This window comes from Ixodes scapularis, unplaced genomic scaffold (genome assembly GCF_016920785.2).
Source record: "Ixodes scapularis isolate PalLabHiFi unplaced genomic scaffold, ASM1692078v2 PGA_scaffold4__175_contigs__length_147842914, whole genome shotgun sequence".
Classification (NCBI taxonomy): domain Eukaryota; kingdom Metazoa; phylum Arthropoda; class Arachnida; order Ixodida; family Ixodidae; genus Ixodes; species Ixodes scapularis.
In genome coordinates, this window is record NW_024609879.1 from 71,464,298 (window position 1) to 71,478,707 (window position 14,410).

The 14,410-nt window shown below is 48.4% G+C and overlaps 1 protein-coding gene across 1 annotated transcript in view; it reads left to right on the plus strand.

The window, feature by feature from the left end:
- The window catches only part of LOC120846285, a gene marked incomplete at its 5' end in the record, with an annotated part of 85,299 nt that overhangs the window by 33,992 nt on the left and 36,897 nt on the right, over positions 1–14,410 (plus strand). Inside the window, 2 exons of the mRNA XM_040217994.1 lie at positions 3,748–3,822; positions 3,879–4,024. Of these exons, the coding sequence (XP_040073928.1) occupies positions 3,748–3,822; positions 3,879–4,024 (221 nt within the window). The remainder of the gene's footprint in view (positions 1–3,747; positions 3,823–3,878; positions 4,025–14,410) is intronic.

Genomic DNA, 14,410 nt, shown 5'->3' on the forward strand with positions numbered 1-14,410 from the left:
CTGTGCATCGTAGTCTGGAAACTGGGCTGGGGAGCCACCAGGGTGCCCACAACCTTAAGTCCTACATGAGCACGCTAGACCTGCTTCTCTAAAAACATCTGTGGAAACGTGCATTAGCAGGTGTGCCCGAGTTGTTAGCAAACATTTTGAGAGGAATTCGATTAAGTGACAGCGATTCCTGTGTGCTGTTCGCGCAGTGCGGCGAGATGTTGGTGGAAAGTGTGAAGACAGTGGTGTACAATGTTTCTTTTATTGTTGTCTGAGTGCACTATTTCCACACACTGTGACGGTAGGGGTGCATACTGTCCCTTTTGCACTGATACTTGAGTGCGCTTGCCGCGGTGTTTTCGTAGTAGCGGTCTGTAGAAGAAATTACGGTCGTTGTTTTGCGTGTACGTCACCCGCGACACGCGGCCGTTTTTACGGAAAGGGGATGCGGGTGAAAGAATTGCGGTAGATGAAGGGGGCCTGTGAGATTGGGTGTCTTCGTCTGTCCGTAAGTTCATCTGTGTCCTACTCGTCTATCCACAGAGCGGGCAAGCTAGCCTGGCTGCGTGCGTGCAACGGCGGCCTCGGCGGAGTACGCGCCTTCGACGCGACGGATCCTTCTCGAACGGCGCTCTCTTGCAAGCATGCGCGCCACGGGGACTGTATACCGACTGCGGTTGCGGTCACCGAGTGCAACTAACACAGTTCCCGAGAGGACGGCGTCGTCGAAGATGCGATCAACAGAGTTGTCGTGGGCGCCTTCATTTTCAGCGGTATTTTGGGGCGCGTTCAGGCCCCATCCCACACTATATCCGAAAAATAGCGGCCCCAAAATCCCAAGCCCTAAGGCTCGTTTTGGGTTTACGCATGCGCAGTAGCGACGACGTTATTTCTTAGGGTTTGCGGACGTTATTCCAAAACTCCCAAAAGTTCACAACTTGTTCCACGCGTCTACAATGCCAACAAATATCAAAAAGCATACTTACCAAGTGTGTTGAGTTGCAAGTCAGACTGTCGCGTCGTGGACATTCCACGCTCTTCTTGAACATCATCATCATAACAGCAAACTTCACAGACAGATAAACTTAAATAAATTATAACATTTCTACGTGTAAAAGCATTTCCATCCCGCGAGACAGACGCACCCAACGCTCTAAAAAAGGTTTGTGCGTCTACTTTGCACGCACAAAACTCGGAGAGCCAATCACCGCAACTTACGGAGGGAGCTCAGCAAATCACAATGCCGAAACAAATGTTTAGACCAAAAAACGCCGTCTCAGTTGTGACATTAAGCAATGTAAAACGGCAGGCTTGCATTGCTTAATGTCGCAACTCAGACTGCGTTTTTTGGTCTAAGCATACGTTTCGGCATTGTCATTCGCTGAGCTGCCTTCGTAAGTTGCCATGATTGGCTCTCCGAGTGTTGTGCTAGAAAGCAGATGCACGGGCTTTTTTAGAGTGAAGGCACGACTAGCGCAACTATGTCGGAGAAAAAAGAAAGAGGAACTGGTGTCGCTAGCGAAGGTGATCTGTTTCCTTAGAAAACCGAAACCGAAACTGACTAAATCTCGATAGAAGGATGCCGTAAAAATATTTTCTGTTTACACTTTTTTATTAGTAAATCATTTTAACGCACCAAGCTCCAAAGTAATATTTATGGCATTGTCCTAAAATTCCGTCAGAAAAGCAAGCATTGCAATATGCTATTTTCCTCTAAATTGTGAGTGTATGTTAGTCTGATTCTAGCATTAACTTCGAGCTACAAATCTATTCGATTTTTCATAACCCCATTGATGTATAACGATAGTGTGTTATGTAACCTGGGCTGAAACCATTTTTGCCGCCCGAACATATTAAGGAAAAAATAAGCGCAACATTGTCGCATAATTAACTCCACTAATGTACTCTTTATACATGCTGGATTTTTAGTGAGGACATATCTTTGGACGTGAAGTAGATATTTGTATCACACAGCCCAGATTACATAACGCATTCATCAAATTTGCCGGTGTATTTGTGACACGAACTATATTTGCCTCAGATGGATGTCAGACAAATATATCAGTTCCGCCCAAAAACAACTTTGCGAGAGTAAAAGAACGTGTTCCCATTTCTCCGATTCTCGATTGTTGCGTCCGATGTGCATTTGCATTTTTCTGACTGACATATGTCTAATTGGTTTGTACTGCTCAGATAGACATGCACAATTGGCCTAGACATACCTATTGGATCACTCGAGATTTTCACTATAGTCAAGAAGACATTCCTGATTGGCCAAGAAAACATTTCGTTAGACTGATAAAAATTTCTAATGGTCCGATAAAGTTCGTATGGGACCAGTCTAACCTCCTGTGGAACCAATAGGAATACCTATTAGACCGATAGAAGTTCATAAAGGCCCTATAAACCTTCCTATGGGACCGATATACAGGGTGTCACAAAAGAAAATTTACACGGTCTTTTTTACCGCAAAAATAAACTAGGCATCGCCGAACGCTCATTCTCCGCCCAAAGGTAGAGCTAGAGGTCACAACCAGATGCCAAAGTTTCAGCCCGATCCGATAACTTAATCAAAAGTTATAAGTGATTTTCTGAAAATTTCAATGGGAAAATGACGGCCGACGGAGTTTTCGAACACATGGGGCTGTATGGCACCAGAAACCGAAAACGAGCAAAAATGGGCTCCATTTTCCCATTGAAATTTTCAGAAAATCACATAACTTTTGATTAAGTCATCGGATCGGGCTGAAAGTTTGGCATCTGGTTGTGACCTCTAGCTCTACCTTTGGGTGAAGAATGGGCGTTCGGCGATGCCTAGTTTATTTTTGCGGTAAAAAAGACCGTGTAAATCTTCTTTTGTGACACCCTGTACATTCCTATGGGATTCATCAAAATTCCTATTGGACCGATACAGATTCCTATAGAACAAATAGAAATTCCTATCAGACCGATAAAAATGTCTATTGGTCCGATACATATCTTTATTACAATTTTTGCTAGGGAGTGTACTGAAACTGAAACAGTGCGTGAGACATGTTTTAAAGTATAATATCTTACTTAATGGAGTTTGACATCCCAATAAGGCCATACAGGTTGTGGCTTCCTGTAAGGAACCTTTTAGGACTTCCTATTTGAGTATATGCGGGAGATGATTTGTTTCCTCGCGGTCTATAACGGAACTGGTTTCCCACACAAAGAACCCATATAGGGATAAACAGGAAACCTTCCCGTAGCTCTTCCCATTCAGAAGTATACAGGAACCACCTTCTGTAACACTTCCTGTATACCATTGATATCCGCTTTTTCAATAGGGGGCTATCACATGAAGAATATAAAATTATATTTGTTTAACCAGCCGTCTTTAATTAACCAAGGTAACCATGAGGCAGGTCGAGGATATATACTTTCTTTAATTTCATTTAATAAATTGTCCACTACCATCAAGGCTTATTTTAAGGTTCTTAGATAAACAAATATAATATTATTCGGAGCCACGTATAGGGCACTTCTAAGTGTAATAAAACGACAAATTGCATTAATGCACAACGCAACGGTGGCCACCGCAGGACCGCAGATTTAATTATGGAATTGCGCCTTCATGCTTGCCGTATAAACTAAAAAAAAACTGTAAAAAGAAAGTTGTTCTAAATTTCATGCAGGCTACTTTGTTCCTTTAGAAAGTGTTTTGCATTTTTTAAATACATTTAAGACTAAAATACTCTACTGCGTCTCATCACCTGTCGCCCTTTTTTCTTCCAGATCAACGATATATTTGGGACTCGGAAAAATATACTCCATGTAACGTTCACTTTTCTACAGGCCAGCGAGTGGAACGTAAGTGTCATCTGCGTGTGCATATCTTTCTTATTTATAGTATCTTATTTCTGCAGCCCGGCAAGCAAGCTGAGACTGCCACCAGAAGTCTCAAGGCTGAAGCGCTGAAAAAACTTCTGAAGAAACAGGTGACCAAAGTAGAGAAGAAGTGGAAGAACACGCACCCCCATGAACCCATTAGTGCCATTATTTTTGTTACCACGTGAGTGTCTTGATTTTTGATAAATCTTTCTTGTAGGGCAAGCTGATGAGCTGATACTATACATCATCTCGACGAAAGACCCTACTTAAAATTCGTCTATTGTGCCCACCAGGATTTCTAAAAGGTTTTGACGTACTCATCAAACATGTTTGACGTGTTTAAAATGTTTGTCAAAGATTTCTAAGGGTTATGACGTACCCTTTGGGAATTCCTAAAATGTGTAAAAGACCCACCATAGCTTTTTGAGAGACCTGTGCGGTCAGTCTTAATCCTTTTCGTGAAACCACACCACCCATCAGATCATTTTAGCTATTTTGTGGCCCTTCAGGATATATCCGTCGGGGAAGCCGCTTGAAGATTTTTAGATCGTTCGACCGCTGCGGGTTTGCTAATTGAGGGGACGTTTTCCCGTCTCTTTCCTGTCGTGGTCTTCGCGGCTCCATTGCTGTGTCTGCGTGTTCTGTGTATGTTTTTTACGGGCTGGACTAGGGACGGCCAAGGACGCGTCCCCACGCAACCTTTTTTCTTGCTCACGAGGAAGAGAGAATGTGTGGGGAAAACGAGAGGGGAATTTTTTGCTGTTTATTTGAAGAAACCCCGTTTTAAGTCAGTCGAAAGACAGCCTTCGTCAGAATTTGGTCGCCCTGTTTTCTTTCCGTCAACGAGAGCAAACTAAATGCACAACAACGAACGGTCGCTCAGTGTCGGCTTCCCGTCCCATGTATGGGACCTATCTTCTAGAGCAGCTGAGTGCGCAGATCAAGAAGGTATCTCAGTGCCAGGTATCTCAGTCCGCCTCTTTTTCCGTCCGGCTTCCAAGGCATCCAGCGAGCGGGAAAGACGCCGGGGGCGATACCGTGACGGTGCTCAAAATTTGTCAATGGCGGTGGATGTTGATTGCGGGTTCGTTTTTTTTTCCTAAACGTATTACTGACGGTGTGTATGGGCCTGTGCGGTGCACCTGCTCGGTTTCATTAGTTGAACTACCGTGCATCCCAAAACGTTTCCCTGCGACATTGTCAAAAACTTTAAAGATATATTTAGCGACAAAGAACTTGGTTGTCCCTATTTAGTATGGTCGCTTTCGTCTACAACTGCTTCTTTCCGGGTTTGAGTATACTGTGGTTCTTGCCGTAGTTTTGAGTTAGAAAATCCATGTAAAACTCTATTTCAAATATATTTCCAATAATGTTTCAAACTGCAATTTTGTCTATGTATCAGTCATTTGGGCCTACAAATTGTTGATGGGCTGGTGCGGTTTAGGCTGAAGGGGTTTGAAGGTGTGACTGGCTGAAGGAGTTTGTAGGACTGAGGAGTTTGCTGGGCTGAAGGTACTTTAAGCGCTGAGGGGGTCTAATAACACATCAAGGCTGAAGTGTTATTTTCCAATGGAGAGGCAACTTTATTTTTTCCCGTCACATTGCATAAAGACTACGAAGCAGAACACAAATAAAATCCCCGCTTTGAATGTAGATGTAGGTACGAATAATAAGTTGATAATGTTTCAGTTTCTTTAGGAAATCTAGTGCGTGTGCACTAATGCTTTGAACCTAATTTAGATATTCCTCATAAATTGCTTTCTCAACATATTGCACTATGAATGTTATAGTGGTGCGTCTAGGTGGTGGAATTTTGGAGAGAAAATATTGTTAGGATGTTAAAGGGTGACTAACTGAAGAGTGAAAAAATTATGTAATAGATGGCAGTGATGGTCTACAACTTTTTTCTTTAGCCTCGCACCCAGCCACGTTGTTGTTCGGCGCCGCGTGGGCGGGACGGTATCGAGCGATAGTGAACGACGACACCGGAGGCTTTCTCTGAACCAAGCTCTTAAGTATATATATGCGATGAACAGCTAGCGCCATCTCGGGAATCAGAAGCTAAGCCCGGTAGCACATAGTTAGCGACCCCTACATCCCCCTCCTGGAGTGTTACTAGACCAAAAACAACGAGTTCACAAATTGAGCCGTCGTGGTGGCTTGACCAGGCGACCACAACGAGTCCTTGTGACTCCTCCTAGCGGTGAGAGCCCCGCAGTTGACGACTCCACTGGTAAGGCTGCTTGAGGTCGGGGTCCCGGAGACTGCCCCGCTAGTCGACGCCCTGTCGACTCTCCGCAGGGTCGAAGACCAGGCGACTGCTCCGAAGCAGGTGGGGAGTCTGGCTCTCTTGTGGTCCCAGACGAAGCGAACGGCACCATGGGTCTCCGGTTCCGCTGGAGCGTACCCCTTGGAGTCTCGACAATGTACGAACGGGGCCGCTGGGCCGGGCTGAGAACTTGGGCTCGGCAGTTGGCATCGGTCACCCAGACTGTATCGCCTGGCATCAGAGGGCTCAAAGAATGGGCGTTATGGCGGCGACGGAAATCACGAGCCTAGCGTGCTTTGTTCCATGCATCCTGGGCTCTGAAGGTCTTGTGGCTAGGCTGTGTTGGTGCAAGTCGTCCCGGCAACGCAGGTAGCCACGTCTTGAGCCGTCGACCCATCAACAGCTGGGCAGGTGACACGCCAAAAACCGCAGGAGTGTCCCGGTAGGTGAGGAGTGCCAGGTAGGGGTCGTCGGTCTTCGGGAGTAGGTCCTTCACCGTACGGACCATACGCTCCACTTCCCCGTTGGTTTGAGGATATCGAGGCCTGCTGGTCCCGTGTCTGAAGCCATAGACCCGCGAAAAGTGCTTAAATTCCTGGCAAGAAAACCGGGGAACATTGTCGGTCGGGACTACATCGGGGATGCCGTGCCGTGCGAAACAGCTCTTGATCGCTGAGGCAGGCGTGGAGATTATGGAGACCACCTCCAGGAAATGTGAATAGTTGTCCCCGACCAGAACATACTCTCGTCCCTTCAGCTGGAGGAGGTCAATGCCCAGGTGTTGCCATGGTCGGTCGGGCGTTGTCGTCGAGATTAGCAGCTCCGGCCGCACAATTCTCGTCTCTGAGCACTTCTAGCAGCCGGCGACCAGATCCACGATGTGGACGGCGCAATCGGGCCACCAGACGGTCTCTCGTGCGCACTCCTTGCTGCGTCTGAGTCCTTGATGGCTGTCGTGTAGAAGGGCCAGGATGCTGGGGCGCAGAGCAGCAGGAATCACAAGGCGACAGTCTAGCAGGAGTAGTCCCTCGGAAACTGTCAGTCTACCCCTCTCCTTCCAGTAAGGTACCAAGTTCGGGGGTAGCTCCTTGACAAAGAGCTCCATAGACCGGACCGTAGGGGAGGAGCTTCCGCTGCAGGGTGCTCGGAAAATGGTGTCTGCAGTGGCGATGAGCTTGCCTGGCACATGCTGGAGACCAAACTGGTAGCGCATCAGCTTGATGTGCATCCGTTCAATCCTAGGTGGCAGCAGCTCCAGATCCTTTCCACCAAGCAGGGCGACAAGAGGCAGTTGGTAGGTCTCGACGGTGAAGTTGAGTCCACGCAGGTACTGGTCGAATCTAAGCACAGCCCAGGTCACAGCCAGGGACTCTTTCTCCGTTTGGCTGTAGCGCTGTTCTGTAGGCGTAAGAGCACGGGAAGCAAAATTCCGACGTTCACGCGAACGTCGCTCTTGCAGGAGCACGGCCCCAAGCCCGAAGAAGCTGGCATCAGCTGAGACGACAGTCTTGTAGGCGGCGTAATACCGCGGGACACAGAGGTCCGAGCAAAGCAGCTGCTTTAACCTGGAGAAGGCAGACTGTTGAGCGCTGCCCCAGTTCCACACAGAGTTCTTAAGCAACAATGCGCGGAGCCGCACTGTCACCTCCGATACGTGAGATAGGAAGCGGCCAATACGATTGACCAGGCCCAAAAGACGGCGAACGCCGGCGGTATCTTCAGGTGCAGCCATAGCTTGGATAGCCTCCACCTTGTCAGAATCCGGAAGATGCCTTGGGCGCTGACGATGACTCCGAGGAACTTCAGGCTGCTCGAAGCGAAGGTACATGTCTTGCTGTTGAGGGTGACTCCCGCTTTCGCCAGTCGGTAAAAGGACTTCCCGGAGACGACAGTCGTGTTCCGAGCGGGTCTTGCCGAAGACTAGGATGTCGTCAATCATGTTCACCACACCTACTTGACCTTCAAGGATCCGGGACATCTGCCGTTGGAAGAACGTCGGTGCAGATGCGATCCCGAACGGCAGCCGGAGGAAACAGTGGAGGCCAAACGGGGTGATGAACGTGGTGTACTCTGCGACAATTGTGTCAGCTTGACTTGGTGGAAGCGCGACGTCGCGTCCAACTTGGAGAACACAGTCGCCTCCCTAAGCAACCCGATGCATTGTCCTACAATCGGCAGTAGGTGACGCTCCCGAAGGATCACCTTGTTAAGTCGAGTGAGGTCTACGCAGAGCCTTAGCCACCGGTAGCCTTGGGAACGACGACCAACCCGGAGCACCAGTCCGTAGGAGTGTCGACGCGACGGATAACGCCGTCGGCTTCGAGCTTGTCCAACTCTGCCTTGACGATTTTGTAGAACGGGAGCGGAATGCGCCGGGACACACTCAAAGAAAACGGTGTCGAGCCTGGCTTTAGGCGGATGGTGTACTCCCCCTGTAGTGTTCCGAGTCCACGGAAGAGTTTGGGGCCGAGCGACAAGTCCACGGAAGGCTCCGGAGGCTTCGAGACGCAGTCGAGGAACTGGCAGACTCCGAAGGCCCGAATTGCTGGCAAACCCAGCAACGCGACGCGCTTGGTCGCCAGCACGTAGAGCCGCTGCTTTACAGACCAACCGGGCTACAAGAGTAATGCAACGAAGGTGCCTAGGACCGGTAGGCTGTGATTGGCAGGACCTTTTAGCTCACCCACGGGGTCTTGCAGCTGGGAGGTAACTCCAACGAAGGTGTTGGGCAGGACATTAACCTCAGCGCCTGAGTCCACCTTAAACGCAAGTGAGCGGCCGTTGACGAGCACCTCCACAAACTTGGCGCTTGGGCGCTCCTCTGCGACAGCATGCAGCTTGATGGAGTTGGCCGACGGTTTAGGTGCAGTCCTCTCGCTGGCCCGTTTCTTTTTGAGGCAGACGGTCTGGAAGTGCCCTGTCTTCCGACAATGGTTGCAGGATGCGTGTCGTGCAGGACAGTCGTTGCGCGGGTGCGCCGCGCGCCCGCAGAAGTGGCACAGCTGACTGCGCTTGTTCGTCGAAGCCGGCACAGGCGTCTTCCGTCTTCGCATACGAGCCGCGTCAACGGCGAGCGGGGTCGACTCTGCCGAGTCACGTGTTTCTTGCTCGTTGTCGGCGTCTTCCTGCTGCCGAACGTGCGTGAGCGCCTCTTGCACGGTCAGTCGAGGATTCCGACAAAGGCTGTCGGACAGCTTGGGGTCTAACAGGCCGACCACGAAACGGTCCCACACGAGCCGCCCCTCGATGTCCGGGAACTGATAGTTGCACTCGTTCACCATAGTGCGGAGCGCGGTGAGGAAGGCGTCTGCTGTCTCACCTGGTTGCTGGACACGACGGTGAAAGCGAGCCGACTCGTAAAGTTCGTTCGGCGGGTGCACGAAGTGGACCGTGAACGCTTGGTTGACCGCGGCGACGCCTTTGAAGTCGGTCTCCCTCAGCGTGGTGGAAGCATAAATCACCCTGGCTCTGGGGACCCATGCAATATAGCACGGACCGCACTTGAACCTCGGGGGTGGGAGCGTAGAGGCCCGTGGCGTAGGAGTAATCCTCGTACTGGAGCAGCCACGTGGGCCAGGTGCTGGGGTGTCAAAGTTGAACTGAGGCGGCGGGCGGAGAGGCACGATGCCTGGTGGGACCGGAGGGGCGGGCCGCCGAGCAGACTGGTCGTCGTCAGGCATGGTGAGTGGCGAAAACTGTCCCGGCGAGGGTTTCCGGTGAAGCGAAAGCCGGCGCGTCGGCGAAAACTAGGCCTCGCGTGAGAGCGGCGGACGTGAGCACGCTTCAGACACCATGTTCGGCGCCGCGTGGGCGGGACGGTATCGAGCGATAGTGAACGACGACACCGCTGGCTCTCTCTAAGCCAAACTCTTAAGTATATACATGCGATGCACAGCTAACGCCATCTCGGGAATCAGAAGCTAAACCCGGTAGCACATGGTTAGCGACCCCTACAGTTGTCGCCCTATCCGGTATGCGCTTCGAAAAAAAACAACAACAAGAGATTACAACCCCTAACAAGTAAAAACGTATAGAAGGGTCATAAGAAGAACGACTGGCGGTTGCCATTAAAATGTTAACATGTTCTACTGTCGAGGCGAAAAGAAAGCGATGTTTTCACGCATACCGGGAGTTCCAGAATTGAAGATGGCGGCGCACACGTAGATAAGGTGAGCGCCGCCATCTTCAAACGTTACGCCCACTTACGAACGATGTGAGAGTGCTGTAATGCGTCGTGTGCAAAAAGACACCATAAAATGTCGAGTCTACCAATTGTATACAGTCTCTGGGAAGTGGGTGCTATATCAGTTATAGACTTGCCAGGTTGTTGGAGTTTTTCGCGAAAGCCACTTTGCAGTATTTTGAGATCGACCGTAAAAGGGGGTAATTTTTAAGGGGTTTCAATGCCAGTAGTATATTATGATACACGATTGAGCCAATAACCAATCAACACTATAACATTTGTTTCCGATGTACCAATAACCAATCAATACTATAACATCTGTTTCCGATATTGATATGTTTCGGATATCGGGGTATCCGGTTTTTGACATCGATCCAATCTACGATATGGATGTCAACGTACGTCACGTTCCTACGCCCGGTTCTCGGCCCCGAATTTCGGGACGTGAATCATTCGCCAGAGGTCACATGATGATGATGTCAGAGTTCGCTCATACGTGACGTAGGAGCAACCAATTAGATCTAGATATCAGATTTTCAATAATCAATAAATTTATCATCGACGGAAGAACGATCATCGGCCGATCATAGGTCAGTCGCCAACATCCGCGGTTCATGTCACGTGACAACTGCGAATTTCAATTTCTCAGAAAAAGGCTTTTAATAACGCTTTCAAAAAGAATTTTCAGCTCGGCCCGTTTTGAACGAGGGACCTTTCGTTCAGTAGCCCGACCCGGTACCTTTGCGCTAGTCCTGCAAGTTATTATTTCATGCTCAGATTGTGTATGAAATCGTAGGTAGGCAGGAGCGCACTACTTATCCGGGCTTTAGGCGTATGAGTTGTCACCTCCGACCATAGATGGCGCGCGTCTTCGTTGCTAAGCGTCTTTGTTCTTAGGGTATGAACGACATCTGGCGGCGCGGGGTGTGACCCTGCGCCATCTGTTGCTGAAAAGTTAAATTGATCATGTTCCTAAGACGTACTCATCCGTACTTTCGTGCGCGCAATTCATGTCCGGGCATTGTGCCTGTGAGTTTCCGTTTTCGTTTGTAGATGGCGCGTACCTGAAACCCTTAAATAAAATGAACTTTTAGCATTATCTTTAATCCCGCGATATCTCTCGGTAATTGTATCGCCAGCTTGTTGGATGGTGTCAACTCTCTCGCGCGCGTCATCTCTTGCTAATTTTAGCGTCATCTCTCTGCTGGGGTAAGAAATAGCACGGAGCGTGGCCGCATTCATAAGATAAAGACAAGGCAGATATAGTGTTTCATTTTCTTTTTATTTTCGTTTGCTCTACGCAACAAGGAAACCAATGGAAGCACTTTCCACGAAAATGTACAACACAAGAAGTTTCAAAACACACAGGCGGCAAAAATGTAAGGAAATGACATCTCGCGAGCAACGCGATACAGTCCAAAATATTTACAAGGTGTGCGATGAGGAGAGAGATCACTCGCTTCTGAAAACGCTCTTCTGGCCAAAAGGAAACGTCGTAATCCCGTCATTGCAAATGTATCGCTTGTTGTCAAGCGGATTCAGAGCAATCTTCTCGACCGGGAAGCTTTGTTCTCATTAAATTTTCCAGCAATCAAGTGCTGCGGCACTCTGGGCAAAGTTTTCGTCTCGAGAGCGTGCTTGCACAGCTCGTAGGTCAACTTGCGGGACTCATGTTTCTTTACTCCCTTTGCTCTTACGCAACGTGTGTTGCTGCTTGTTTTGAAGCTGTATGGCTCTGGTTTTAAGCAACAAAAAGCAACTAATTGGGTAGTCGGATATTCGTTTTTTAACACACCGAGCTTTATTTTGTTTTCGGTTGAAAAGAGTTTATGACTCTCTGGGTATCCAGATGTATCCAAGCATACATCTCGCAGTTGGAGCAGTTTGTCGTCCACATCTGATCCGTGAAGGTGTAAGAAGGAGGAGTCCGTGTCGGCAGTAAAGAGCTCTCGCTGAGGGGATCGCACGGCGAAGCTGCTCATAAAAGAAGTCTTACGTTACTGTTTTTCAAATCTTAATAAATGAGAACCCTGCGTAGAGTGGTTGCTTGAGTTTGATCACTCTCGAAGCAAACTGGAAAACTACGACCTGCGAGCTAAGTGCTCGAAACTGCGTCAAGTTCGGCTTCCGAAGCATTTCCTGCGTGTCGTCCTTTCTAACGTACAGTTTAATGTGTCCATGTTTGCGTGAGTTTTAGATCGTTTTGCCAGGTATGCTGTTCATGAACAGTTTGGAAAGGTTTTTTCTGGAAGGAGTTGGTTGCTTGCTTTCTCAGCTGCTGGTTAAAATCAATAAACTCTTTCAAGAACGCTCGCAGCGAGAATTTGAGGACTCGGTGAATTTTGGTGACCTCTGGCCCTAACTCGGTGTAGTTTCAAATTCCGGTAGTGCAAAACGTATTTTATTTTGTCCTAAAGTGTCAGTAACAGCTTCTTAGTGGATTCCTCTTTGGGCATTCCAAACTCGTCAATCAGACTTTTCTGATAGTTGGATAACCACTCGTAGGGAACGCTTTGTTTCACTGTGGCCAAGGGAAAGTCAGAATGAGTATTGCGCAAGTCGGGAGGGTATCTGAGGTCTATCTCCAGAATGTATCCCGTGGGAGCGTCATCTGGAACCTCATCAATGTTCAGGCAGGAAATTTCGTCTTCACTCATTCATTCAAAGTCCGACACTGTCAGGGCTTCTCTTATTATCGACGCCTACAGACCGTTTACGTCCAAGTCCAAAATCTGAGACGGCACCTCCTGCGGGTTGAACGTATCTGTTCCCGGAACACTTGCGACAGCATGGCGGGTTGAGCGTTGGGTAATCCCTCCGCGAATCCCCTGCTCTATCATGAATAGGTGTCAGGATCGTCAATTAGCTGCAATCTTACTTTCGACTGTTTCAGCACCCACGACAAGCTTAGGGAATGTAACGATACCAAATGTAAAGCCTCAATTTCGTACGTTTCCAGAGTCCACCATCGAAAGTTCTGGAAAGCATCGGCCAGTATAGAGACAGTCCGCCTTTAGGTGAAGTTCACTGTATTCTCCAAGGTTCTTCAAACCAAATGTATCGAAAACGAACTGTGCATGTTCGTAGTCCTCTTCACATAGCCCGCTTCATGTTAACTTGTTAAAAAAGGACTCTCTTGGTGGAAGGCTCTGCCCCTCGTAACTCTCAAAGCTTGTAACGAAATTATCACAAAACACTCCTTTGCGGGCAAGGAGGTCGACGTTCTCGGGAATGGACTGCCGAAGACAACAAAAATGTTCTGGGCCCTTAGAGTGGAGATTTTGCACGAGCTCTCCAAGCTTTCATTAAGAAATGCGAGACTGTAAATAAAGCGGAGGTTGCCTATTTCTAAAAATTTAAAATTCTAGCATGAGCTTCTGAGTCCGTTAATATCCTTGGACTCGAACAAATTAAGTTTTCCTAGAAAGAAGTTAAGGTCATAGGAATGGTTATGCGCTATGAGTGGAAGAGTATGTTTTTTGATTCGATGATTTAATTTACACTGGGAGAAAAGTGCCCGCCTTTACTCTTCCGTCATGTGGTCGTGGCCGCGTGTTTTCATTTTCTTGCAAAAGCGTTCGTAGCAAATGCCACAGCGAGAAGAGTCCGCGTGGGAAGCCTCGTTTTCTCGAGTCATTTCAAGAGGCACTTCACTCGACCTAATCAATCGCGGTATTTCTTTCGATAGAAAGTTCAGAATCAAAATGAATCTTTCTATGTAGTCGGGTCCGCGATAGAGGTATTCCTCAACAATGGACGAGTCGTTAGAGCAGATGACGAGAGGGCAGAAAGAGCTGGGGATGTCATTCTCGTAAACATTTCCCGTCGACTGAGTCGGTTCCAGAAGCGCTTCAGTGTCGTAAACGCAGTAAAAGATAAACTCTTCCATGACATGCGTGCTCCGAAAGTACAGTTCGTCACCCTCGTTTGGGAAGACAATTTTGCCCGGCTTCGTATTTACACACATTAAGAGATGGTTAGATAGGGTTTTTTTTGCGTCTGAAACCCAGTTAGACACCTCTTACAACGAAAGCGTAGGCTTTTGGCATTTTAAAAAAAGTCTCGCAAAGTTTGTAAAGCCCACAAAATGGTTGTAAATAAGGAGAAGATCGACA